The sequence below is a fragment of the Rhincodon typus genome, chromosome 18 (genome assembly GCF_021869965.1).
Source record: "Rhincodon typus isolate 14 chromosome 18, sRhiTyp1.1, whole genome shotgun sequence".
NCBI classification, from domain to species: domain Eukaryota; kingdom Metazoa; phylum Chordata; class Chondrichthyes; order Orectolobiformes; family Rhincodontidae; genus Rhincodon; species Rhincodon typus.
The window spans coordinates 47,680,679-47,707,931 of NC_063349.1; the positions used below are offsets into that span (position 1 = coordinate 47,680,679).

At 39.3% G+C, this 27,253-nt stretch overlaps 1 protein-coding gene across 6 annotated transcripts in view; it reads left to right on the plus strand.

Annotated features, from left to right (window-relative positions):
* The window catches only part of LOC109918477 (host cell factor 2-like), a 74,140-nt gene extending 48,755 nt beyond the window's left edge, over positions 1-25,385 (plus strand). For 4 of the 6 annotated variants that reach the window (XM_048607493.1, XM_048607497.1, XM_048607494.1 and 1 more), the window contains 10 exons: positions 1,820-2,066; positions 5,360-5,520; positions 7,446-7,842; positions 9,015-9,278; positions 11,711-11,796; positions 12,286-12,423; positions 15,532-15,717; positions 17,205-17,502; positions 20,014-20,071; positions 23,569-25,385. In XM_048607493.1, coding sequence (XP_048463450.1) covers positions 1,820-2,066; positions 5,360-5,520; positions 7,446-7,842; positions 9,015-9,278; positions 11,711-11,796; positions 12,286-12,423; positions 15,532-15,717; positions 17,205-17,502; positions 20,014-20,071; positions 23,569-23,608 — 1,875 coding nt within the window. In that variant the 3' untranslated portion in view covers positions 23,609-25,385. The remainder of the gene's footprint in view (positions 1-1,819; positions 2,067-5,359; positions 5,521-7,445; positions 7,843-9,014; positions 9,279-11,710; positions 11,797-12,285; positions 12,424-15,531; positions 15,718-17,204; positions 17,503-20,013; positions 20,072-23,568) is intronic. The other 2 variants (XM_048607496.1, XM_048607498.1) reach the window with 2 other exon arrangements.
* The last annotated feature ends 1,868 nt before the right edge of the window (positions 25,386-27,253 follow it).

Here is a 27,253-nt window from a genome sequence, read left to right on the forward strand (position 1 = left end):
GGGATTTGGTTATTTTTAGCCAAACCAGGGAAGACACTTTACACCATTTGACTGAACAGTTTGACTCACCTGCAAAGAGCCAATTTGTTTATAAATTTGGCTGAGTGAATTTGCCAAGGCAAAGGTGGCTTATTTGGGCCATACTGTGGGACAAGACCAAGTAGCCCCTGGAGAAACAAAAGTACAGGCAATTTTGGATTTTCCCTATGCCTAGGACAAGATGTGAAATTTTGTGTTATGTTGGCACAAATGGATTCTATCGTGTTTGTTCCAAACTTGAGCATAGCCATTCCACCTGTGGAAAAAAGCAACAGATTTGATTGGACGCAAAAGTTTCAAAGTGTCTTTTAGCATTGGCATCAAGCGCTGAAGATCATGATTCAGGTATATTGCTAAGAATGTCCTAATGATTGGGATAAATCTGGGGTCTGACTTGTCCAATAATACCATCAATTGGGATCACAACGACTGGAGGATTTTTTTTATTCTGAGATCATTTTTAAAATCTACCTTATTATACATTACCAGATCCAAAGTAACCTGATCCCTGACAGTAGGAACTGCAGATGCTGGAAAATGTGAGATAACAAGATGTAGAGCTGGATGAACACAGCAAGCCAAGCAGCACCTTCTGATGAAGGGTCTAGGCCCGAAACATCAGCCTTCCTGCTCCTATGATGCTGCTTGGCCTGCTGTTTTCATCCAGCTCTACACCTTGTTATCTAACCTGATCCCTGCTTGGTCCTACAACATATTGTTCTAGGAAACCATCTTAATTACATGATGAATTTTACCTCATGGCTACTTCTACCAATTTGATTTGCTCAATCTACACAAAGATTAAAGTCACCCATAATTAATATACAATTTCTTGATTTATTCTCTTTTTCCCATAGTATAGTTACTGTTAGTAGACCCATGGAATACTTCCACTTGTATCTTCTACTGCATTGTATCTCTTACCTTCACCCGTATTGGATTCCACATCAGTACAGTGTAGACCCGAAACATCGATTTTCCTGCTTCTCTGATGCTGCCTGACCATCTGTGTTCCTGCAACTCCATACTGACTCCATCATCTGCGGTTCTTGCTGTGTCCTGGATTCTACATCTTCTGGTCCAAGATCATTTTTTGCTGTTGCGCTTATTCCACCTTGGGATGTTTTATTGTCTTTTGGAGGTGCAATATAAATGCCACTTAGCGCAGCAATTGGTATTGGTTCTCTGGCATGTTGACCCATTCCCTCCTCTTTAAGTTACAATTATTTTCTGCATTCTTCAACCAAAATCTTTGTGGCTGCTTGGACTGTGCTGCTCCCTCCACCCCCTCCTTTCAGCTTTTGAGAGCTTTCGCCATTACATTCGCTGTGCTTTGGAATTTTGCTCCTAAGCCGCCTTGCTTCAGTTCCTTCATTATCAAAAAAAGTGTCCTTGAGAGTATACTGACCTAGCTATGCCTTCAGTCATTTTCAACTTCAACTTCTCTCCTCCTTTCTGTCTGATTTCCCTTTATAACTCTTAGCCTGTTTTGTTAAGTACTGGTATATTTTATGTTACTTTTCTGGATGTGACTAATGAATACTGATTGCTAGAGTTGTCTTCAACACCAAAACTCATTATTCTGGTGAAAATGTGTTTTCAAAATGGTGAATTTGAAGTGCTGAATTGGTGCAAGATTTTAACACAAGTGGAAATTTACATTGGAAGTCCTTACGGGTTACAGATTGTTATGATTTTTTACATTGAAGAGTTATTCCTGAATGTTTACAGTACAATTCTGTTAATGGGCTCTTGCCATGTACGTTTTGTGTTTTGACAGCCTGTATTTGTGATATCAGGAGAAGCAGTGCCATCTCGTATAACTGGCTTGGTTGCACACACTAGTGAAACTCAGGTGCCAGTAGCTGCAGAACAAGGCACAACTGCAGTAACTGTTTCAGATAATAGTGTACAAACTTCAGATCAACAAATACAACAAGCAGCAGAAGAGCCAGCTCATGAAACTACAGAAACAAATACTACAAATACAGCTACCTCCAGTACAGCAAATATGTCTTTAAATCAAAGTGAGTAAACTAAACAACAGTGAAGCATCTAAAAGTGGCTCGCCTATTTTAAATTAGTTTTTTAAATATTGAAATAAAGTTTCAACTATTACAAGAAGCAATGGGTTAACAGAAAGCAAGCTCATTTTCTTACTGTTTGGCTTCAGGCTAATTTAGCTGTTAGAGATGTACTGGTAACAGCAAGTACACAGTTACTCTGGAGAAATGAGTGCGTAATTCACAATGTTGCAGATGGAAACAAATTCTGCCAGGATAGTTGTTACACTTGTACATTACAGATACAAAACATCTTTTATTAAGGAAAATATTCACTTAATGTTGATCCGTTCTGATTTTTGGCCTGAAAATTACAAGCATTTTCCTATTTCCAGCTCTTCTTACCAAACAACAGAAACACAGACTTAGATTTGACTGTTGGCCTTAATATGCTACAGTGAGAACATGAAAACATCAAGAAGGAACAGGAGTAGGCCATTCAGCCTTCAAAAGCCTGCATGCCTTTAGATCTTGGCTGATCTGCCCGGCCCTCAATTCCTGTTTCATGTCAGATTCGCATAACCCTCAACTCCTTGATATTTCAAAAATCTGTCTACCTCCTCTTTAGAGATGGTAGGAACTGCAGATGCTGGAGAATCTGAGATAACAAGGTGTAGAGCTGGATGAACACAGCAGGCCAAGCAGCATCAGAGGAGCAGGAAAGCTGACGTTTCGGGCCGAGACCCTCCTTCAGGAAGGGGGTTCTGAAATAATTAGGGAGAGAGGGGGAGGCGGATAGAAGATGGAGAGAGTGCTCTTTAACTACTTTGAGTCATCTAGCCTCTCCGGGTTTTAGAATTCCAGCAGAAGGTATTATATTGTGAAGCCATTTCTGTGCTTTAATACATGTTATCCCACATACGAAGTGTTCTGTCGTAAGAAACGTTTAAACGAAAATTACAATTTACATTTTTATATAAGATGTATTATAAATCAAAGATCATCTTGAGATGTTTTTGAGGAGGTATAATCAAAAAACTTAAATCCTAGGCAAAGGAGTGACCAAAACCACCACCAAAGATAGTGAATTGGAGGGTCAAAGGAGAAGAGGGAGGTGGAGAGATGGAGTGGTTTTAGGTAGTGAATTCTGAAGAATGATGTTTAAGTGTCTCAAAGTATAGTTACCGAAGGTGAGATAGGAGAGGGAATGCAAGAGGCCATAGTCAGAGGAAATATGTTAAAAGGGATATAGGGCAGGCAGTGGTCACAGTGATGAGGTGGGGAAAGACCATAAGGGAATTGAAATTCGAGCATGCTGTAGCTTAGGGGGACTGATGGACTGGGTGATAGTTTAGATCAGCAAGTACAAGTACAAGTACAAGTACAAGGACAGTGGGCTAGCAGAACTTAGTGCGAAGTAGAATATTGACATGCATATAAACGAGGACTTGGCTTTTTTTTTCTTGCATGGGCCTCCAAGATCCATGTGCATCCTTGACTTTGGGAATTTGATGTCAGCACTGCGAATGGCATTGAAATGCTGATCACCATGCACAAACCCTCGTGCGGGTTTATGCACCCTAGAGGGAAAGTTGGGAGTAGACTATTTGGCCCCTCAAACCAGGTCTACAATTCAGTAAGATTGCTTATAACCTCCAAACACACACTACCTCCCACCCACCACAGATAACTATTCCCCACTTGCTTAGGAAGTAAGTACCAAAGACTCATGACCCTTAGAAAAAAAAAATCACCTCATGTCTTAAATGGTAACCTCTTATTTTGAACCAGTGACCCCTGGTTCTTGATTCTTCCATGAGAGGAAATTGCCCCTCCACAACCAAGGTGTCAGGACCCATCAGGAACTTGTATGTTTTAATCAAGTCACCTCTTACTCTTATAAACTCCAGTGGATATAGCCCTATCCTGTAAAAACCTCAAAAGACAATCCACCTGTTCCATTTATCTGGAAAACCTTTTCTGAACTGCTTCCAACCCATTTACATCCATCCTTAAATAAGTGACCAATGCTGTACACCGTACTCCAGATGTGATGTCACTAGTGCCCCATATAACTGAAGCATAATCTTCCTACTTCTGTATACAGTTTACTACAGTTAACATTCTATTACCTTTCCTAATTACTTACTGTATCTGCATTTTAAACTTTTGCAATTCATGAAGTAAGACACTCAGGCACACCTGCATTTCCACAATTCTGCAATCTAGATAATATACTTCCTTTTTTCCTTACTGCCTCAATGGGCAATTTCACATTTTCACACATTGCACTCCACTTGCTACATCTTTGCCTTATCTTAACCTATTCATATCTTGTTGTGGCCTCCTTAGGTCCTCTTCACAGTTTAATTTCCTATATACCTTTGTGCCATCAGCAAATTTGCAGCAATGACTTCAGGCCGTTCATCCAAGCTATTTATGTAAATTGGAAATAGTTGTGGTCATACCATCCTTGTGGCACCTGACCTGTTACATCTTGCTAACCTGAAAAAGACCCATTTATATCTTCTCTCTGTTTTTGGTTGGCTAGCCAGTGTTCTGGCCATCCGTACATCATAAGCTTTTATTTTCCAAAGTAACCTTTGGTGTGGCACCTTATCAAATCCCTTCTGGAAATGAATTTAGGCTGCATGGTTTTGAAAAGTCAAGGATGGGATGCTGGCCAGGAGGGCATTGACATTGTTGAGTCTGTAGGTAGTATTCTGAGCCTAAAGGCTCTGACAGTACGTAGGATATTATGAGATATTGCATTATAGTCACAGTCGCAGAAAATGTCGTGTTAAGTCTGCCAGTGCCAAGTACTATCATTCAAGGTGAAAGGTGGTTCGTGTGGCAAACTTAACTATAATCACTGACTCTATTTACTTCTATCAATTATGCAGCTTAACTCCTAGAAAGATCATGTCTGCATTTTTATAAAAAAAATTGTATGTGAAAATCTTCTGTGATGCATTCAGGCACAGTTGAAGTGAGGAGTAATGAAAATGATACTGATGTGGTGTTTGGGGGCACTCTTGTAAGAAAGCAGTTGTACAGTACAAATTTATTCTGTATCATGTTTCCCAAGTTGAGTAAAGAACTTTGAATTCAATAGTATTACTGTGAACACAAAAATATAAAATTTAGCATGAACTTTCCAAAGTTATTTAGTCTTTTCAAGGAGCTGATTAATCACTATAAAATTTCATCCATGATCCAAGAAAATACAAAAGCAAAATTCAATGAGTTCTAACCCATCATTCTTGTCATGCCATACAGTGCATTTTTGCTCACCTATTGGGATATTTATACCACAGTTCAGCCACCAGATGTAAGTAACAACGGGATGCCAGAAAGTGTGCACGGAGAAACAGCAACTGCAGGAACAACCAATACAGCAACCACTGTTTCAGCAGCATGCACTGGAGCAGTGACCACTGTTACACAATCTACACCAACTCCAGGCCCTTCATTGCAGGTAAGAAAGTAAAAAAAATATTATTTATTGTGTGATGCGCCATTAAGCATTATTTTTAAGCTACCTTTCTTATACTGAACATACAAGAGGAAGTTTGGAGAGGCTGCACTGCCCAGAAACCTGGCTTGGTGTGAGAACCCAATCCCTTGATTTAAGAATTCCATTCAGCAGTACTCGATTTTGGGAGAGGATCTTTGCAAACTTAGCCCATGTGCAGCAAGACCTGGGCAACATCCAGGCTTGGACTGACACACGATCAGCAACATTTACCCCACATATCTATCAGGCAATGGTCATGTTGAAGTCAAGGGAATCCCACCATCTTTCTGTGATATTCACTGACAGTACCGTTACACCATAAGGAATAGAAGAAGGGAGAGGTCATTTGTTGCATTTGTGCTGCCATTCAGTTAGGTCATGCTGATCCGGTAATCCTTAATTCCACTTTCCTGCCTTAAAAAGTTAACCAGGTTTTCCATGGATAGATTTTAACTAAGTGCCTCAAGGGTGGGCCTGGTCCATTTAGAGCATCATTAAAATCAGGAGTAAATAGGAGGAAGTAGCAACAGTAAGAAGTAAATCAGAAATAAAGTGGCCCATTGGAGCTGGTTCTCAACCCAACCTTAATATCGGACAGACAAACAGAAAAGGGATGTCTGGTTTTCAAGGTGGGGAGAAGTGATCATAGATCATAGAATAGATCATTAGAATCCCTACAGTATGGAAACAGGCCATTTGGCCCAATGGGTCCACACTAACTCTCTGAACAGCATCCCACCCAGACCCATTTCCCCCTACCTACCCCTGTTACCCCCCATTCCCATGGCTAACCCACGCAGCCTGCACTATAGACAATTTAGCATGGCCAATCCATCTAACTTGCACACCTTTGGACTGTGGGAGGAAACTGGAGCAACCGGAGGAAACTCACGAATACATGGGGAGAATGCGCATACTCCACACAGACGGTCGCCAGAGGGTGGAATCAGACTGGGTACCTGGTGCTGTGAGACAGTAGTGCTAACCGCTGAACCACTGTGCTGCCCTTTTCCACTTTACTAGTGAAACATGTTTCTTCAATTAGCCTATTCTTGCTAAAATTAAATAGAGGTGATGTTTAAATGGTTTTGCTTTAACATTTTTTAACTTGGACCTTAACTGGAAGTTACTGTCAGTGATAGAAGTGGGCAAATACTTAGCACATTTAGGTCAATAATATGTGCATTTCACATTTTTAATAGCCTGTTCAAAACGTGTTTCTCAGCACCTCAGACTAATTATAATGTGATCTATATGCCTCTTGCAAGAATCTTAGTCATTGCCTCTAAAATCTTCCCTTTATCACTGTCACAAAATTTGAAATGTTTCCAGTTGTGTGGGTATGGCTGGTCTACAGTTTACATTTAATTCAAAGCTGCTTAATTCAAATTACCTGATCGTTCAATTTTTTGCACCTAATTCCAACTTAGCTGTGATATCTACTGTACATTATAAAAACCAGAGAAGAATGAACCAGCACAGAAGAATGTTATCTGTCCAGCTTTTCGGTAAAACTATACAATTAATCCCATCCCTCTGCTTTTGCCCTGTAGGCCTGCAAACCTATTCCCTTTCAATATTTAGCCAATTGTGTTTTTTATTTGCTATTGAAACTACTTTTAGGTAGTGCATCCTAAATAATAGCAACTCACTTTTTCTTCATGTCGTCTCTGATTTTTTTCTTTGGCAATTATATTAAATCTGTGCCCACGACCACAGGAAACAATTCCTTCTCCTTTACGCTGTTGGGGGGGAAAATACAAAAATTGTTGGGTAAAGAAAATTATTAGCTAACAGGAGTATTCTGTAATTTTTCTATCTTAAACACAGAACCTGGTGGAATGATGGATTGCTGGAGTATTAACTTTTCATGTTTCAATAAACAGGCTGCTTCAACAGCATCAGATGTTACTTCAAGCAGCAGTACATCTTTGTCAGATCTGAGTACATCACAGTTGGCACCTGTCGCAGAGACTGTTCAAAACCCAGGGTGTTCTGAGATTCAGCCTTCTTCCGAACAGACATTAAAGAACTTTGCTCAAGGAGCAATGCCACAGTTGGCTGAAAATCAGCCATCTGATCAGTCAGAGGCCTTCCAGGACCTCCAAGAGAAAATGGAAAGCGGTAAAGCACAGGAGCAGTTGAGTCAAAACTCAGAACAGCAGCACCAGCACCATGTCACTGCTACTGAGCCTTTAGTTGTTGAAACAAAACCAGCAGATAGTATTCAACACAAAACAACTGCTGGAGATGTCCCAGTACCCTCATTGCCAAAAGCCACAGGTAAGCATCATCTTTTTATTTTGCAAGTAATTTTTAAATAGGATTCAGGAATAAGTTGACATTCTTCCCAAAAGGGAAGAAGTAGCCATAGTCCTCCTTGCCTGAAAATAACATCTTCTGACAGCAGTGCAAGTTGTTATTTGTTGTCTAAGAGTTAGAATGCCTTTTGATATAGTATGTTTATATGTTCAAGTGACACAATTGATTAAGATTGATTTGTAACCATACATGAAAAGCCTAAACACCTTTTCTAAGCCTAATGGGAAATGTAGCCAATTTCATGTGCATGTAAGTATATGTTGCCAATTCAAAGAAAACCGAGCTTAAAATGTAACTTTGTGAAATGCAATGATCTTCGCAACGTAAATCAACAGCCTTAGGGTATTGAGGGAATAACTAGGCGACATCGTTCAGATTGTAGTGATTAAAAACATCCCAGAATTAATGGAACATGAAAGGGATATCTACAAAACATCTATGGATAAGGATGTAAGATGTAAATATTAAGATAGTCACTGACAAGTGAACTGCAAAAATACTGTCAAGAAATGAGAGAATTAGACGATAAACTGTTATTCTGGCTGTGTTTCAGAGATACCTAGGTAGACTTTAACTAAATATGTCTCCCGGCATATGCTTATAAAATAAATTGTACAATAACTGTACGTGAGATTTGTAGTGGGTCTTTTAAACCACTACAGCATTGAGACAGAGTATATTGCTCTTGGGTTAATGCTGCAAATTAGTGCAATAAGGTTAAAAGTTTCACTTTAACATACCTTTTTTAAAAAAAGTCTTTTAAAAAGCCTACATAGCAATCAAAAGTGAAGTCTGCAGCCTAGAGACAATATTAATGGCAATAACTTGTTTTTCACCAGTAAAGAATGCACATTAAATGCACATCTAGCTGATATGGTTATAAATTATCAATGAAACTATTAAACCTATCTGCATCTCATTTCTAAAGTAATCCAACTGCCGAGATAAGTTTGCATTCAGTACCTTGTTGAGTGTCAAGTTCAGAAGTCTTGTTATAAAGTGCACTCTCTGTGTTGGTTTACACCACCGGGTCGCCTCTCGATTTATAAAAGGATTTCATTGTATTTTGTAGAAGTTACTTACACCTTCTTTTCCAGAACGGGTTTTCGGAACTAATTGTTTTAATATTTTAGAATGCAGTACAATAAAGCCTCCCTCGGAAGATCTTGCTTCAGAACCAGGTGTGCCTAATGTAGATTCTTCTCAGCATTTGCAACATTGCCAGAACCTTATCAGTCAGACCCCAGAGCAGCCAGCACAACAAAAGGATCCACTGCAATCTCCAGTGCCTCTGAGTGCTCCTCCTCAAACAGCAGTGCTGAGTCCTAATGATACAAACATACAGAGTAGTCAGCAAGGCCAGGTCACAGAGGATCCCCACCAACCTACCACTTCAAGTATGTTCAACTGGCTGGAAACATTATGCTCTTTCTATTCATGTTTCCTCCATAGCATTTATAATTGTAAGCATGTGCATAGTGTGTTGTGCAGCTATTAAAAAAGGATTCCACTGGATGCAGCAAATCACTGTTGATCCAGTGGAAGCGTAGTTCTGTGAACATCTGCGAACTGTTAATTTTCAGTGTCAGGAAGAATCAGTTGGCAGGACCACTTTTGTAATGTGAAAATGATTCAAAACAAATATCAGGAATGCTAGAGAAACTCAACACATCTGGCGGAAACAGAATTAATGTTTTGAGTCCAGTACGTCAACTCCAGAATTGAAAGTTGCTGGAAAATTTTATTTGATAAATTTTTCACATGCAGAGAATGCATGTTGTAGCGGCCCAATGCAAAAGACAAAGAGGTTGTTAATGGTAATGAAAGACATAGGGATGCAAAATCGGTGGCATATTAAATTGTGAAAGAGCAAGAATGGGTCCTTTGCACTGAGATCAAAGTAAACAAGACAAGGATGTGGTGAGGGCTGGGGGAGGAGAAAATGAATGTAAGAAGAATGAGAGCAGACATCGCAGTCAGTTTCTGAAGTTATGGAATTCGCTATTGAGATACTGAGGTTGTCAAGTGCCCAAGTGAAAACTGAGGTGTTCTTTGAGTTTATGTTGTGCTTCATTGGAACAAGATAAATGTGAAGTGTTACATTTTGGTAAGGCAAATCAGGACAGGACTTATACACTTAATATTGAATCCTGGGGAATGTTGACAAACAAAGAAACCTTGGAGTGCAGATTCATAGTTCTTTGAAGGTGAAATCACAGGTCCAAAACTAGAGGGCATAGATTTAAGTTGAGAGGGGAAAAGATTTAAAAGGGACCCAAGGGGCAACTTTTCCACGCAGAGGGTGGTGCGCGTGTGGAATGAGCTGCCAGAGAAAGCTATGGAGACTGGTACGGTTACAAGATTTAAAAGGTATCTGGATGGATATATGAATAGGAAAGGTTTAGAGGGATATGGACCAAATGCTGGAAAATGGGACTTGATTAATTTAGAATATCCAGTCAGCATGGACAAGTTGAACCAACAGGTCTGTTTCTGTACTGTACATCTCTATGACTATGGCAGCAGGAGCAGGACAGAACTCTGTCAGTTTCGAATTGCTAGCACCAAAAATATTTTGCATTTAAAAATTGAAAAGTTAGTTCACTTGCTAGATATCCTAATCAGTTGGCCAGATGTTTTTAAAGTGTGGCTGAAGTTAGTATTGCACCTGATGAGAATCAGCTCAGTTGTCTAATAAGATGCAGAATGACACCGTTGCAAGGGGTTCAATCACCATACCAGTTGCAGTGGTTGAGAAAGGATTGTTTCCTCACCTTGCCTCATGTTTGGAGAGTAGTGACTATATGTTGTATATAAACAATTGTCTCTCTCCAGTGGAGAGAGATACCTGTGGTCCTTTGTGGGCAATTTCTAAATTGGCCATTACCTGTGATGTTAAACCAAAGCAGTGAGAGATTGCCTACTTAAAGGTGTTCCCCACCTCTTTGGCTGCCAGACCTAGATCTTCCTCTTGAAATATGCTAGTGCTTTTGTGTTTTTGGATAGAGAGATAATCATGTCATTGTTTTATAGTAAAATCAGAAAGTGCTGGCAAAACTTGAAACATAAAAAAACTTTTTCAAAGAACACTCATCTCTTGGACTCAAAATGTTAACTCTTCCTTTCTCCACATTTGCTGTCAGACCTGCTGAGTTTCTCCAACATTTTCTGGCTTTGTTTCAGATTTCCAGTGTAAAAATGTTTTGGTACTATCTAAACATTTTAAAATTAATTTTGTATCTTGGTGTGCCTTAGCGTTTGCATTGCAGTAAGATACATATAATGTAAAGTTGTGATTCCAATATCTTATTCAAGCATGTGATTTAAAAGTTAAGGTTGCAAGTCTTCAAATATGTTTTTGTCCACTATTTGGTGGTATTTAGAAGAATGAGATATATCCAGGATGTGTTTACTTGGGATAATTTTGATTTGTATAAATTATAGAGCAGTTTAATGTAATTTGATTTACTGTAGTTGTTTGTAGAGAATATTTTAATATGGTGGTTGTTGTCACACTAGACGTTTTTCTGCCAAGTCTATAAAAATGCATGAAATGCTGTACAAATATTCCTGAAGTCTGACTGTAATTTGAAAGCATCTAATTGAGTTCAATGTTTTTACATTGATTTCTTGTTCATGATATATGGAGTTGACCATGCAGGATCATATGCATGAGGACCTAAGGGTCAAAATACAGTAACATTAATAGATGCATCACTTTAAACATTTTCGTACGTTGTCAGTAATGTTGATAATTAAACACATAGTAAGATTGAATGAATTAACATCTACCATACAGAAAATAACTTCTTAAGTCTTCTGTTTCTAGGTCCTGCCAATTCACTTCTAGCACCCTCCTCCACAGCAGCTGTGTCACCAAATGAAGTCTCTAATAGTAATCCACTGGCAAATGGGGTAAATAAAGTTACTGTTATTAGTAGATAATGGTTTAGTAGGTTATCAATACAATAGATCTTACTGTGTCACTATAGAACAGTTAAAGATTCATATTCTCTCTGGATATTTAAATGTGAAGTAATAATACAATAGAATTAGAATTAGGTTTTACTGTCACGTGTACTCAAGTACAGAACTGAAAAGTTTACAATGGCACTTCTCATGGTGCATCTTAAGTACAAAGTATAGAACCAGTACTAGGCTATGACATGCTGTGATCTAATTTATGCTTGAGGACAAGCCAAAACTGAGCCAAGAGGTTAAAGAAAACCCCTTTGTAAGGCCATGTACCTGATCACTAGATCGAAGTTCTGCATTCATAAATATAAATAAAGTGTAATGGCTGTGGATGGTTTTCAAATTTCCTAGCAGTGGTTGGTTTCTAGTGATGCTTTCTTACTCTAAAACAGACATAAAACCTGAACAAGATTTCTTTCATTTTTCCAGAAACAAGAAAATTCTTGCGTGCAATTAAAGGTAATGCCAAAGAAAGAAGGCAATGCATGGTATGATGTTGGAATCATCAAAGGAACCAACTCTGTGGTAACTCACTATCACTTGCCACCAGAGGGCAGCCACGGAGAGGTGAGTGAGATTTAAATGGTGAATTTGAGAGTCAGCTCTGCTTCATGTTACTATCTGACCATAGTTTACAAAGGACAAGATTTTCTTTTATACTTGACTGGCTTTAGTTCTCTTTCTCTGAGCAAGTTCTGTACCATTTAGGACTTTTAGTTGGAGATAATTTGGCATTACCTGTTCTATATACCTTCCTGCCTCATTCCCTTCTGTCAACCAGGCATTCTAGCTATGGTAACAGCTGACACTGATTCCTGCCACTAATGTTAGAATTTATGAAGAAGTAGTCCCACCAGGAACAGATGACTAACCTTTTTTTATAAAACCAGTTCGTCAGATCTGTTGTCAATAAATATGGATTACCTTTCAAAGCTAGACTACTACTGTTGGCTGCTGTTTATTTTCCACATAACATCATAAATTTGAATGATGTTTTGTTTTGACACCGCCATTATATGTGTAGTGATTGTAATGAGGTCAGTCAGGTGTAGGTCATAAAATATGTCCCCTGATTGGAGCTGTTAATCTGGCCCAATCGGGGAGCCCTGGCTGTCAGATATAACAGGCGTGTGAGACATCCTTTTCACTTTGATAGCTGGCTCTGAGGGAGCTGGGTCAGTGTCAAGACTCTCCACATGTAAATCAAGGGTGATTTGGTGATGGGATACTGGCCTCTGGAGTTATTTCAGTACTGATAAGAGAAAAGTGTGCTCCTGAAGAAATTCACTCACAACAGTCGTTCTTTAAGCTGGGGTAAGTATTTCTGGCACCATGCTGTTATTTGGGAAGCTTGACTCATTTGATCCTGCCGTCAAAGACTGGGCCTAATATGTGGAACGAATGCATTCATTTTTCTAGGAAAATAATATTGGGACAGATGAAAAGCAATGAGTAATTCTCCTGATACCTTGTGGAGTTGCAGCTTTTTTGGTTACTTGGAGCCTAACTTTCCCTGAGGCATCAGATACTAAAATCCCTTGTGTTGACGGATTTAGTTAAGCAATATTATGACCCCAAGCTTCCCGAGATCCTGTCAGTTGTATTCTGCAATTTGAGAACCAGGGAATCTGTATTGGGATTTTTGACTAAGTTAAGAAGAATGGCAGAGGCAAGTGACTTTGGTTTAATCCGTAATGAGAGGCTGAGAGTCTGATTGGTATGTGGGGGAATTAATGATATGACCATTCAGAAGCACCCACTAGCTGAAGCCCAACTGGACTTCAAACAGGCACTACAACTGGCTTTATCATTTGTGGGGGGAAGGAGGTGAAACAGCTTCAGGAATACCATTGCCAGACACAAGAGTCCACGAAGCAAGAGAGCCAGTTTACTTCAAGGAAGGAAGTTTGGTGCAGGAACCACTGGAATGGCCTCACATAGGTAAGAGGCATGATCGACACGAGATCAGGCCAGGTGATGCACAAAGTTCAGGTAGGTGCAACGGTCCTGAACAAGCACATGGCATATATGAAAGCTGCAGACTTGCAAATGTTGTGAGCCCGTGGGTTCTCCCTCTTCGTCAAGCATTGAAGATACTTCAGAATTTGAGACGGACATGGCAGATGCTGCTGCCTCAAAACCTTTGCCACCTAAAGAGAATGAATTTCTGAGTTGCTCTGGGCACAAAGGCAAGCTACTGATTGTTACATACCACCCATATCCAGGCAGAGTTGAAGAAACCTGACCCAGTGCTAAGACGTCCCAGGAGGAGCTATTTTAAAAAAAAAAAACCTGTCCATGTCCTCAGACTCAGGGAGAGGGATGCAGTGATTGTAACGAGGTCAGCCAGGTGGACCTCATTGAATGAGTTCCCTGATTGGTGCTCTTAATCTGGTCCAATCGGGGAGCCCTGTCTGACAGATAAGAACAAGAGGGTTAAATATCCTGTTCACTCTGAGAGCTAGCTCTGAGGGAGCTAGATCAGTATGAAGGATTCTCCACGTGTAAATAATAGTGACTTAGTGATGGGATACCCGCCCCTGTGGAGTTATTGCAGTATGCATGAAAGAATTAAGAATTTATGATTTTAGGATGAATAAGACCACCTGGAGACCTAGGCTTTGGGGCAGCACAGGACTCGGTGGTTAGCAATACTGCTTCACAGCGCCAGGGACCCGGCTGGATTCCACCCTCAGACGCCTGTCTGTGTGGAGTTTGCACATTCTCCCCGTGTCTGTGTGGGTTTCTGCCGGGTGCTCTAGTTTCCTCCCACAGTCCAAAGATGTGCCGGCTAGGTGCAACAGCCTGCTAAATTGCCCTGTAGTGTTCAGGGATGTGTAGATTAGGTGGGTTACAGGGGGATTGGTCTGGGTGGGATACTCTGAGCGTCGGTATGGACTTGTTGGGCTGAAAGGCCTGTTTCCAGACTGTAGGGATTCAATGATTCTACAGATTCTATGAATTCATTCTAATAATTTCATATATAAGCACAGTAGGATGTCAAGTGCCAAATTTTTAAAAGAAGTGTTAAGTCTGTCTCACTACAACTGTCTGTTTATTCCTCCCTTCAGTCCTTCCTTTATTGGTTCCCTTTTCTTTAGGGTCTTACCTGTAATTCTCATCAGAGCTAGATAGTGCTCATTAATACAGTTATTTCTAGAACTGATTTAGAATAGTCACCATTGTAATGTAACAACATTTTGTACCCAATTCATACACGGTGAAGTCTCACAAATGTCAATGCAATAAAAGACTAAGACATTGGCTTTTGGCATTGGAGAATAAATGCTGGTCAGGATGCCAAAATATCTCCCCTTCCCTTTGTGTATTGCTGTGGAATCTTTCATGTTCACCTGAGGAAGTGTTGAGAACGGATTAACAGTTGAGCTGAAAGAAAATTACCTGTTAAGGCAACAATCCCTCAGTAATGCGGAGTGCCTTTGGAGTGATCTTGAACCCAGGAATGCCAGCTTGCAGGTGACAGTGCTGTTCATAGGTCATGGTTGACTCCTTCAACTCAAATAGATGTTTCAACTTGATTTTTTTTAGTAATTAAATGACTTTTCGAAAACCAGATTGAATGATAAAATAACTACTCCCAACTGGCATGAACCTTTGAAAAATATCAACTTCACAAAACAGAACTAAGCTTAAATATTCCTTTCTTTGTTTCAGGATGCTAGTGCTAATATCCCAGACTACAGTATGCTCAAAAAGCAAGAACTCCTGCCAGGCACCGCATACAAGTTCAGAGTTGCTGGAATCAATGCATGTGGAAGGGGTCCATTCAGTGAGATATGTGCATTCAAAACCTGTCTCCCTGGATTTCCTGGAGCTCCATCTGCTATAAAAATTACCAAGGTACAAAGTGGAATCAAAGACTGCAGTTTACCATAAACGTTTTTCCTCTGCATTTTAGAACAATTGTAATCTATTGAGCTTTGTAACCTTTTACTTGTAGAATCATTTTCACTTAAAACCAGTAACTTCTGGGAAAAGCAAGGCATTTTGTGAGAAACTTGAAATATATATTTTCAAATTAAGTCCAAGGGAAAAAATGGCAAGACCATAATGAAACTTAGTAAGAATGTGGTGCTTGGGTAGTGAGGAAGCAGTTATTGTAAAAGTTGTAGAGTCATACAGCATGAAAACAGACCCTTCGGTCCAACTCATCCGTGCTGACCAGACTTCCCAATCTGCTGCATGCATTTGCCAGCATTTGGCCCATATCCATCTCAACCCTTCCTATTCATATACTCATCCAAATGCATTTTAAATGTTGTAATTGTATCTGCCTCCACCACTTCCTCTGGCAGTTCGTTCCATACATGCATCACCCTCCGTGTGAAAAAGTTATTCCTTAGGTCCATTTAAAATTTTTCCCCTCTCACCTTAAACCTATGCCCCCTAGTTTTGGGCTCCCATACAGTAGGAAAAAGACTTTGGCTATTCACACTATCCAGGCCCTCATGATTTTATGAACCACTGTTAGGTGACCCTCCAGAGAAAAATGCCTCAACCTATTCAGCCTCTCCCTATAACTGAAGTCCTCCAGTCCTGGCAGCATTCTTGTAAATCTTTTCTGCACCCCCTCAAGTTTAATAACATCATTCCTACAGAAGGGTGAGCAGAATTGTATGCAGTATCATAAAAGCGGCCTCTTCAATGTCCTGTACAGCCACAAGATGACAATCCAACTCCTATACTTAATGTTCTGCCCAATGAAGGTAAGTGTGCCAAATGCCGCCTTCACCACCCTATCTTCCTGCAACTCCACTTTCAAATAACTATGTACCCGCAGCCCTCAGTCTGTTGATTCGGCAACACTCCCCACGGCCCTACCATTAACTGTATAAGTCCTACCCTGGTTTGTCTTAGCAAATTGCAACACCTCACATTTACCTAAATTGAACTCCATGTACCACTCTTTGCCTCATGTGATCAAGGTTCCGTTGTACTGCGAGATAATCTTCACTGTCCACTATACACTTATTTTGGTGTCATCTACAAACTTACTGACCGTACCTCCTATATTCACATCCAAATCATTTATATAAACGACGAAAAGCAGTGGATCCTTGTGGCACACTGCTGGTCACAGGCCATCAGTCTGTAAAACTACCCTCTACCACCGCCATCTATCTACTATCTTCAAGCCAATTCTGTATCCAGTTGGCTAGCTCCCCTTGGATCCCATGTGATCTAATCTTACTAACCAGTCTATCATGTGGAACCTTGCCAAACGCTTTGTAAGTTAACTTTTCAGCTGTAGATGCTGTGTCATGAAATGCCAAAGAAAAATGGTGATGAATGCACTGATTTCGATTTCTCAATGTTCCCCTTTTTAGAGTGTAGATGGTGCTCATCTTACCTGGGAACCACCTGCGACAACTGCTGGCAAAATTCTGGAGTACTCTGTTTATTTAGCAGTGCGCAGCATTCAGGTGACGGAATCAAAATCTGGAAGCCCAGCCCAGTTGGCCTTTATGCGGGTGTACTGTGGTGCGAAGCCATCTTGTGTGGTATCCTCATCACACCTAGCAAATGCACATATTGATTGTACAACGAAGCCTGCCATAATTTTTAGGATTGCAGCACGGAATGAGAAGGGATATGGACCAGCTACACAAGTTAGATGGCTTCAAGGTAATGAGCTTGAACTATTTAAGACACCTCTGCAGTGTGTTTTACTGACTTGTAAGATTCAAAATTCAAAACTTCTAAGAAAATGCGATAGATTGTTTGCCACTGTGAATATAACTTTGCTAATTGATATGGATATTTTAACACAGATGTGCTCTTTATATTTTAATTTACAAGCTGGCAAATTAGTACTAATAGAGCAGAAGGTCAGGGTAACAACAGAAGAGAAAGGGAAAGTTAGAAGGAATGTTTCCGCATTATTAAGCTTTACTGTAAGTACTTTGTTGAGGCAAAAAGTAAAATGGAACTTGATTTGAATATTAAAAAGAGGGAAGGCACTGGTCTGAGTCATATTGTCACTGGATTAGTAATCCTGAGCCTCGGGCTAACGATACAAAGGCAGGGAGTTCAAAACCACTCGCAGCAACTGGTGCCATTTAAACTCCATCAACAAATCTGGAATTGATATCTGTTCTCGGTAATGGTGAACACGGGACTGTCATTTGATTTAACATGGAAACATACATCATGTTCACTAATGCTCTTTAGGGTTTGCTGTCCATACCTGGTCTACTGTATATATGACTGAAGATGAAGATGTTAACTCGTAGTTGCCCTCTGAAATGACCCAGCAAGCCACACAGTTCAAGGATAATTAGGAATAGGCAACAATTGCTGGCTCGCCAGTGATGCCCAGCTCCCTTGAAACAATTTTTTTAATATAAAGGCTGTAAGGAATGAACAAAGAAATGGGATTTTTAAAAAAAAAGCTAACTCCAATTGTAAGATATCATACATGCACAGATACAGCAGGCCAACTGGCTTGACTTACAGATTGTATTAATTCTGAAATATATCAAACATAAATGTACAGCCATAGTACAATCTGTTTTTATACAGTACTGGGTGTAGGATGTCTGCTGCAAAATGTGTTGTGTAAATGTAAAATGTCCAATTATTATGTAATTGATTTCTGTAATCAAATTATTTTCATGTGCAGTATTACAAGTTTAAGTAAAATGTCTTGGAGTTTATGGTCATGAGCTGTTGTACAAAATCAACCTTGGTGTTAAATATTTAAATTAATATCACACTAGTTGTGGCCTGGATGAAAGGAGCTGTATGACTGATTACTGGTGATCAGACATGTGAATCTTTTTGTTTTTTTTTGTAAAACAAAAACCGTATACGTCATAAATGCTTCTTAAAGTTGCTTAATCATTTACAAATGGGTCTTTCCTGTAAGGTTCGAATCTCCACAAATCTCCTTTTAAATACAAGTGTGATTTGATTTGGCCACAAATATCTTCACAACTGATTCAGTGGTGGGAGGTTTCAGTTGACACTCAGGCAGATTGCTGGTCAACAAAACAGCCTTGCCCATGTTTCGTTGCACAATTAACTGCCTTTAAACTGTTTTACCCAACACTGATACAATTCCAAAGGATTGGAATAACACACCTGCTATACTTGGCCTTGCATCACTGTATACCCAACCACCCCTTTCCTCCCAGCTTGTCGCTAAAGTGCTATAAAATTGAACCCATACAAGTACGCAGGTTTATGCGCAGTAAAACAGGATGAAATTGAGCTATTCAATTTCCACCAAAACTCCAGTTGGGTCCATTGTAATAAAAATGAAGTAGACTTCTTACATCATTGTACACCAGTATCCCTTACTGTACAGAAAATGGTTGTCACAGGATGAAATAATCTAGAGGGTGGACCAATGATATGGAACCATGGGTTCAAATTCCCCATAGCAGGTGGGTATGTTAAATTCAGTTAATTAAATGAAGCTGCCAGATTGTTCCAAGAACCATCTGATTCCCCTAAGCAAAAAAAATCTGCCATTGTTGCGCAGTCTGGTCTACGTGTAACTCCAGACCCACTGTCTCAACTCTGATCTGAAATGACCACTTGATTGTATATAAGTGGGCTGTAAATATTAACCTTGCCAACAAAGTGCTCTGTCTGTTATTAATAAAGTTAAAAAAAACGTCCACCGTTATGTTGTTTTGATCTGAAAACGTACATAACTGTTTTCAGTTGTGCTTTGTAGTTTTGCAATTTAGAACCACTGTTCTGTCACATAGAGAATCACAGGTGAGTTTGTGATATCACAGCACTGCATATTAATGTGGATTATTCAAAGTTTGATCAGAGCCACCAAGTTGAGCTGTATAATTTGATGTTTTAATTGCACTAATTAAACTAGTTGAGTGAATTAGGAATGCATCTCAATTTATCAATGTTAAACTGTTTTTCTTTTTTGTACAAGTAACTTAGCTTATGGCATAAGTAACTTGTAGTACTTTCTGACAGTTTTGGAAATAATATAAAAATAATTGTTTATAATGTTTGAATTAGAAATTTTCTCATGGAAATTATTGGCCCAGGAAGTGCCTTATTGAATTAACAATTACAATGCTGAATGTAACATTCCTGCATGCGTTGCTGGAGATGCATGTGTACAGAGGAACTTTCACAATTTGGGGTCTTTATGTTCTTTAGACACAGGTGTACAAGGAGCCAAAGGCACTGCAAAACGGCCAACAACATCACCAGATAGGTAAGCGAGCTTCTGTGAGGAGATGATTTCCTTGGTATTGTTCTTATTGCATTATAAATAGATATGTGAATGAATAAAGACTTGGAATAACTGTTCTGAAAGTCATAAGGAGGGAAATTGCTCTGCACCAGTAGCAAGAAGTGACCTTATAATGAACTGATAATCCATTTGCAATGCTTGAGATTTTTCCTTTCCATTTGAGGTTAACACTAAAGAGAATTGGACACAGTTTGTAATCAGTTTCCAATTTGTTATCAATCAATCTTACATTAACTGTGCTGGTGTGAACTGTTTTTGCTCACAGAAGGCTTATTGGTCAGTGTTTTAACTGGAAGGTCATATGTTTTAGTTCCAGATTTGGGGTCACTGCTGTTTTAAAAAAATTGCATCCAGTTGTTCTGATGATCATGCCTGCTTTCCTTTCATGAGGCACTATTCTTTTACACCAGTCTTTTAAACGTTGCTCTCATATTAAACAGCACTTTTTTGACCTTGGAAAAAGATTTTTTGGCTCCAGGTATGATGTTCAAACAGTCAACAGATCACAGACATACAAGAATGAATTTGAAAGTTCAGTTTTATTTGTATGTTAGAGTCGTAGTCCCTTGTGATGCTGAATTCAGCAAACATACAAGTGCATGTCCTAACATACTGGTCCCCACACATACTCCACTCTCCTGATATCCTGGATCAAAATGTGTTCACCTCTGCACAAAGTGCCAACATTTCTACTGAGCTGAAGCCTCACTAAATATCTCAAACTTTGGAATCTGTACCACTCTCAAAATCTACCTTCGAGCAAAATAGCTTGAGTAGAATAGAGAAGTGCTGACAGAATTGCAACCGTGTAACTTCTGTCAATTGCAAAAACCCATCTGGTTCACTCATGTCCTTTAGGGAAAGAAATCTGCTGTCCTTACCCCATCTCGCCTATGTGTGACTTCAGACCCACAGCAATGTGGTTGGTTATTGCACTCTGGGCAATAAATGCTGGACTAGCCAGAGATGCCCACATCCCATGAAAATACTTTTGAGAAACATCTTGAATATGGCGAGGCAATGGCCTAGTGTTATTATTGCTAGACTGCTAATCCAGAGATGCAGATAATGTTCTGGGTACCCAGGTTCAAATCCTACCACAGTAGGTGGTGGAATTTGAATTCAATATAAATATGGAATTAAGGGTCTTGTGATGACCATAAGTCCATTGTTGACTGTCAGAAAAATCCATCTGGTTCACTAATGTCCTTTAGGTCAGAAATCACGACACCAGGTTATAGTCCAACAGGATTTTTGAAAACACAAGCTCTTAGAGCCTTGCTCTTTCTTCAGGTCTTAGAGAGGTGGTAGCAGACACAGAATTTATAAGTAAAAAATCAAAGGGTCACACCACTGATGAGGATGTACTAAAGAAATGTAAGATGCTATTAAATCTTTAATCAGTTAGAAGAAGGTTTCAGTTTATTAATAGGTATATGTAAATCCCTGAATTCCTTTCAAGCCACTGTCCTGAGAGAACTAAACGTTTTATTTTTGTAAAGAACAGGTAATGTTTTAAATGCTTGCATGGCCAGTGACACCGTCATCCCATGAATGAATAAAAAAAAATTAACTGGCATGGGACTAATATATTAGTTGTTCTGGTGTCTTTCAAAATTAGCACAAATGCACAGCTAATGTTGCAGTCTTGCCAGCCAAATTCTTCAAAGAAATGGAATGTGTGAGGCCCTTAGTGGAGTCATTTAAATGGGCCATCACTGGCATTCCTGCTCCATGCGCAGTAGTGATTTTCACGGAACCAGCAGATGAGGCTGTGACCGGCATTAGCATACTGTGCACAGGCACTTGGAGCAGCTGCACGCAGCCATGAGGGAATTTTGGCTTTCACCGGCATTTTAGATGAATGGAACTGCAGTAATTTTGCTGTAGATTTCCATGCTGAGGGGGTTTCTGTACATGATTCTCTCCTCAATCCCTCATTTGACTCAATTTGGGCAGAAGAAACGAGCGATTCTTATAACTCGTCTGTAACTGAGAAAAAATTAGGTGTCAAGCTGTTTTTTTTTCCATTGGTGTTAATTAAAACAGTAAGTAATAGGATTAGGCTGTTCGGCCCCCTAAACCTGCTCAGTAGGATCATGGCTAATATGACGTTTCTCACTGGCTTTCCTGCTATTTCCCTGTAACCCTTAATTCAAGAATCTATCCATCCCAGCCTTAAATATATACAAGGAATCAGCCCCCACTGCTCTCTATGGCAAGGAGTTCCAAAGACACTCAAACTCTGAGAGAAGTTGCTCCTCCTCATCTTAGTCCTGTTTGTTCGGAGTCTGTAAGAACATAAGAACTAGGAGCAGGAGTAGGCCATCTGGCCCCTTGAGCCTGCCCCACCATTTAATAAGATCATGGCTGATCTTTTTGAGACTGAGCTCAAACTTACCCGCCCACTCACCATAACCCTTAATTCCTTTACTGTTCAAAAATTTATCTAGCCTTGCCTTAAAAACATTCAGCGAGGTAGCTTCAACCACTTCACTGGGCAGGGAATTCCACAGATTCACAACCCTTTGGGTGAAGAAGTTCCTCCTGACCTCAGTCCTACATCTGCTTCCCTTCATTTTGAGGCGATGCCCTCTAGTCCTAGTTTCACTTGCTAGCGGAAATAACCTCCCTGCCTCCACTTCATCTATTCCCTTCGTAATCTTATATGTTTCTATGAGATCTCCCCTCATTCTTCTGAATTCTAGTGAATATAATGCCAGTCTACTCAGTCTCTCCTCATAATCCACCCCTCTCAACTCTGGAATCAACTGAGTGAGTCTCCTCTGCACCCCCTCCAGTGCTAGTATATCTCTTCTCAAGTAAGGAGACCAAAACTGCACACAGTACTCCAGGTGTGGCCTCACCAGGACCCTATACAGCTGCAGCATAGCCTCCCTGTTTTTAAACTCCATCCCTCGAGCAATGGCAGACAAAATTCCATTTGCCTTTTTAATTACCTGCTGCAGTTGCAATCCCACCTTCAGCGATTCTATGCCCTCTGGGAAGCATTGTCTAAGCGTTTACACTGTCAAGCCCCTTAAGAATGCTATATACTTCAATGAAATCACCTCTCATTCTTCCGGACTCCAGTGAGTGGAGCCCCAGCCTCCCTGACCTTTGCTCATAAGAGAATCCCTCCATAGTGAACTTTCTCTGAACTACATCTAATGAAATGGTGATAAATAATGGGAATGAAGCTGTTCTCAGAACTCCAGGTGTGGTCTAACCAATACTTTGAATGGTTGCAGTAAGATTTCCCTACTTTTGTACTCTAACCCGCTTGAAATAAGGGCCAACTTTCCATTAGCCTTCCTGATTATCTGCTGCTTCAAAGATGCATGATGGCAAATGGCATTGCTCAGAAGGAAGCCACTAGAAGGAGGAGAGAGGAGGTGTACTTGATGGAATATTATAACAAATGAAAGTTTTTAACACAGTGCCTTGTGTCATTGCAGCACTAAGAGTGGCGGTGCCAAGAAATCCAAGTCTGAATGATGAATAGAAGAAATTTTCTATTTGCCGAATGAAAGAAGTAAAGTACTGTCGGATAGTATTTGTATTTATTTTGTAAATGTTTTGTAATATGTTTCTGTTATACTCTTAATCCCTATAACTTGTGAGCTTCTTAGAGAAGGAATTTAATTTGTATTAATTGTACAAAGTACATTTCTTGTTTTAGAACTGTGACAATAGGCTTCAGGCAAGTTTTAAATGATAGCTTTTTAGAAACATAATGTAGATTTTAAATTTGTATTAACATTACTGTGTAGAGTTCATGTAGGTGGCTTGTTTCTAAAGTGGCTTATTCTGAAATCACTACAGTAGTGACTGGATGTTTGCTGTGCAAGCAGTGGTTTAAGAGTTTTCGAAGAAATGTTGGTGTTTCACCTTGTTGCAGGTGGATTAGGTAGGTCTTTAAAGCATGTTTATATGTGGATGAAGTTTGGGACCAAAAAAGGCACTACGGAGAAGCAGCTTCCTTCTCAGAGTAGCACTTACACAGATTCTGAATCACCATTAGAAACAAAAGTTATTAAACAACTTTTTTCTTTGTGTGTGTGTGTGTGTGTGTGTGTGTGTGACCAAATGGCATTTCTGTGCATGATTTGTGATGAAAAGTTTAAAACTGCTTTTTTTATTTTAAATTTTTATACAAATATAAAAATGAATGAAGATGTATTGGGTATATAGGAGTTGTATGACCCCACCGTTTACAAAAGACCCTATGAAACATCACTAAATTGGTTCATCATAATCATCAAGATTTACCGTGCGCACACGCATTCCCTCACAGAAGCTGCAGGGAAAATCTAGGATAGAGGTAATGATCACAGTCTTCCAGCAAACACTGTGACTGTAAAGTGGCACACGCAAAGCAGTTGCTTTAAATGCATTTTATTTCAATTGTATAGGTTAACTAAATTAAAGTTCCTTTTACAAAAGCCTCTTGTTTTGGTGAACACAGCTAATTGTGGGGTCATGCAACTTTAAGGATTCATAGCCCAATCATTTAATCAAACTGGGGTTGAAAATTAGTGCTTTAATACTGGCGAATTTCATCATAAAATTGTATAGCTCAGAAGACTACATTTGCTGTGGCTAACCAGTGGGTTTCTATTTATCATTGAACTCAATCATTTATAATTTCTTGCATTTTTCTTTTTATTTGCTTTTTTTTTGTTAACCCAGTTACCTGTTCACCAAGTTGTAGTGCAAAAGATGCAGAGAAATCCCGAGGTGAATTTTAGAAAGTGCACGCAACGATCTGCACAGAACATTTCTGTTAATCTCACACTAACAGTTTCAGCTTTAATGAGGTGCATTAGGAAGTATCAGTCCAGAGGAAAGATTTTTAGTAACATTGCTATTGTCTCTTTCGACAGATGTGTATAAAGCACTGCAGTAATCTTTAATTGGTAAGATGTGTTAAGCTTTTTTGCAGTAAATCCCTCTTTAAATAATTCTGTGCAGTTTAGTTTAATTAAAAGGATACACTTCCACCAATGGGTGGATCATTTGATGTATTTCCTCATGCCTTATGACTGGATATTCACTTTATACCTCTAACTCCATTAAAAACAAAAGTCTTTTTTTAATTTAAAGAAATGGAGACACTTTTTTAATAAACTGGGCTAGTTAAGCTTCTCAGCAGTGCCCTTTCAAGACAGGTATCTAATTTTCAGCGATAAAGTGTGACCTGAAGTAGGATTTGCTCAGAACTGTTCATGTTAGGTTTCGACTGTATTGAAAAATAAAGGAAAAAGTTGCTGAATCTGGATGTTAATCTCTCGACCGTATATACAACTACAACTATTCACGGTGACAAATGGTTTAGATTTTTAAAAGTATGTTAAAATATGTTTAATGTAGTCTACATTGAAACGACATACTTTTTATATTCTTGAAATATTGAAGATCTAATTGATGAACCACCCCTTAATAATTGTGTGTTCCAAAAATACTAGATCTTTGGCATTTTTCTGTTTCATTTCTATGCAACCAGAGTGTCTAGGTAGGCAACAATAGCCATTCTTTATTTTTGCCCAAAGTATATTTCTTATTTGGATCAGAATATTCTACTTTTAGTTTTGTTTGTCATTTTTATTGTTTTGTGCAAGACAGTGAATTTTAATCTGTTTCATTGTTTTAAAAACCGAATTATTAATGCAGACTGTACTTCTGTGCTTTAACAGAAACCATCCTTTCCTCCCATTTAATAAAAATTGGAGTAAACAACGGGGACATGTTTAACAGTATTAGGTAAAGAGTGAACTTTTGGCAGTCTGTTTTTCCTCAAAAACTGACTTGGATGATGAAATTGTGTTTCTATTAATGTCTCTTCTTTTTTTATATTGTGTTTCCACGATGTCTGTGGTTTCACTTCCATCCTGAGCCTGTATTTTTGACTGTTTGCAAAATGGCATTTATTTCTTGTGAACTGTACAACCAGCTCCTCCCCCAAGAACTGAATGAATAGAAAACACAAGTGCCTCAGAAGGCAGAAATAGATGTCCCACATGGCAATACGTTTTCTGAATTACTTCACATGTCCTTCAATAATACCTACACTGACACAAAACTGATGTATCTGGTTGGGTTTATAGGAAAGTAACTTCTAGAACAAAAGTTATTGCAAAGGTGCTTTGTTGTATAAAGATTGTGAAATTAGATGTGAAAATAGTGCATGTTAAACAACGTGGAGTTCATCTCTGATAAGGTAATAAAGTTTGTGAAGATTTTGATTTGAATGCAGAAAGAAGGAACTTGGTTTCTTTGTGCATCAGTAGATAGAGGTGAGTAGTGTATTGTACGAAAGAAGGCACAAAACAACAGGCTGTCTGTTAATAGTCCAGAGTTTGAGGGTTACATAAATCATGATGTTCCTCTCCAATACCCTCGCCCCCATCTTATGGATTGCGAGTTTTCTTAATTTTGCCTGAATATCTTGGTTTTCTGTCGTCCTTACCTTGGACCTTCCTTTTTACCTGTTCTATCCTCCTTGTATATTTTAATAACATCATTTCTTAAAACAAACTGCTAATCCAGATAAAGGCCTATATAAACTACAGACGTCAGTTAGAGATGTGGTGCCAGTATTACTATCATGACTATATTTAAGCTAATATTTTCTCACCTGTTTGGGTGGTGACTTTTTTTATGTATATGTAGTTCCCTATCCGTTCACGAATGAAGACAACCAAGGTCCTGAAAGTCCACATGAGGCCAAATCTTGGTGTAACGGCCAAAGTGCACGTGCTGACTCTGCCTTTGAGATTATTAAATTAAGAAATTGAGAAGAATCCATGTTTAGGGTGGCATATCTGAGGAATTCCCTGCAGAAGAGGCCGCAGGGTCATGTATAGCTTCGATTGTGGTGCTCCCCTTTGCTTTCTCGCCCACCCTCTCTCCAAACTAATAAATAGATCATGTTCCTTTTAGCAAGAGTCTGCCGGAGCAGCTGCTGATTTTCACAGCCGTCATGTCCAAAACCTGATGATTTTTTAATGTATGTCAGATTTGAGCGATCTGCTGAGGAATCAGTGTGTTTATTTTGTTGCAGTTCAGTTGGTACATGACTTTCTTTACATTTGTTATTGGATAAAATTCTATCAGGACTGGACAGCGTAGACGCAGGGAGGA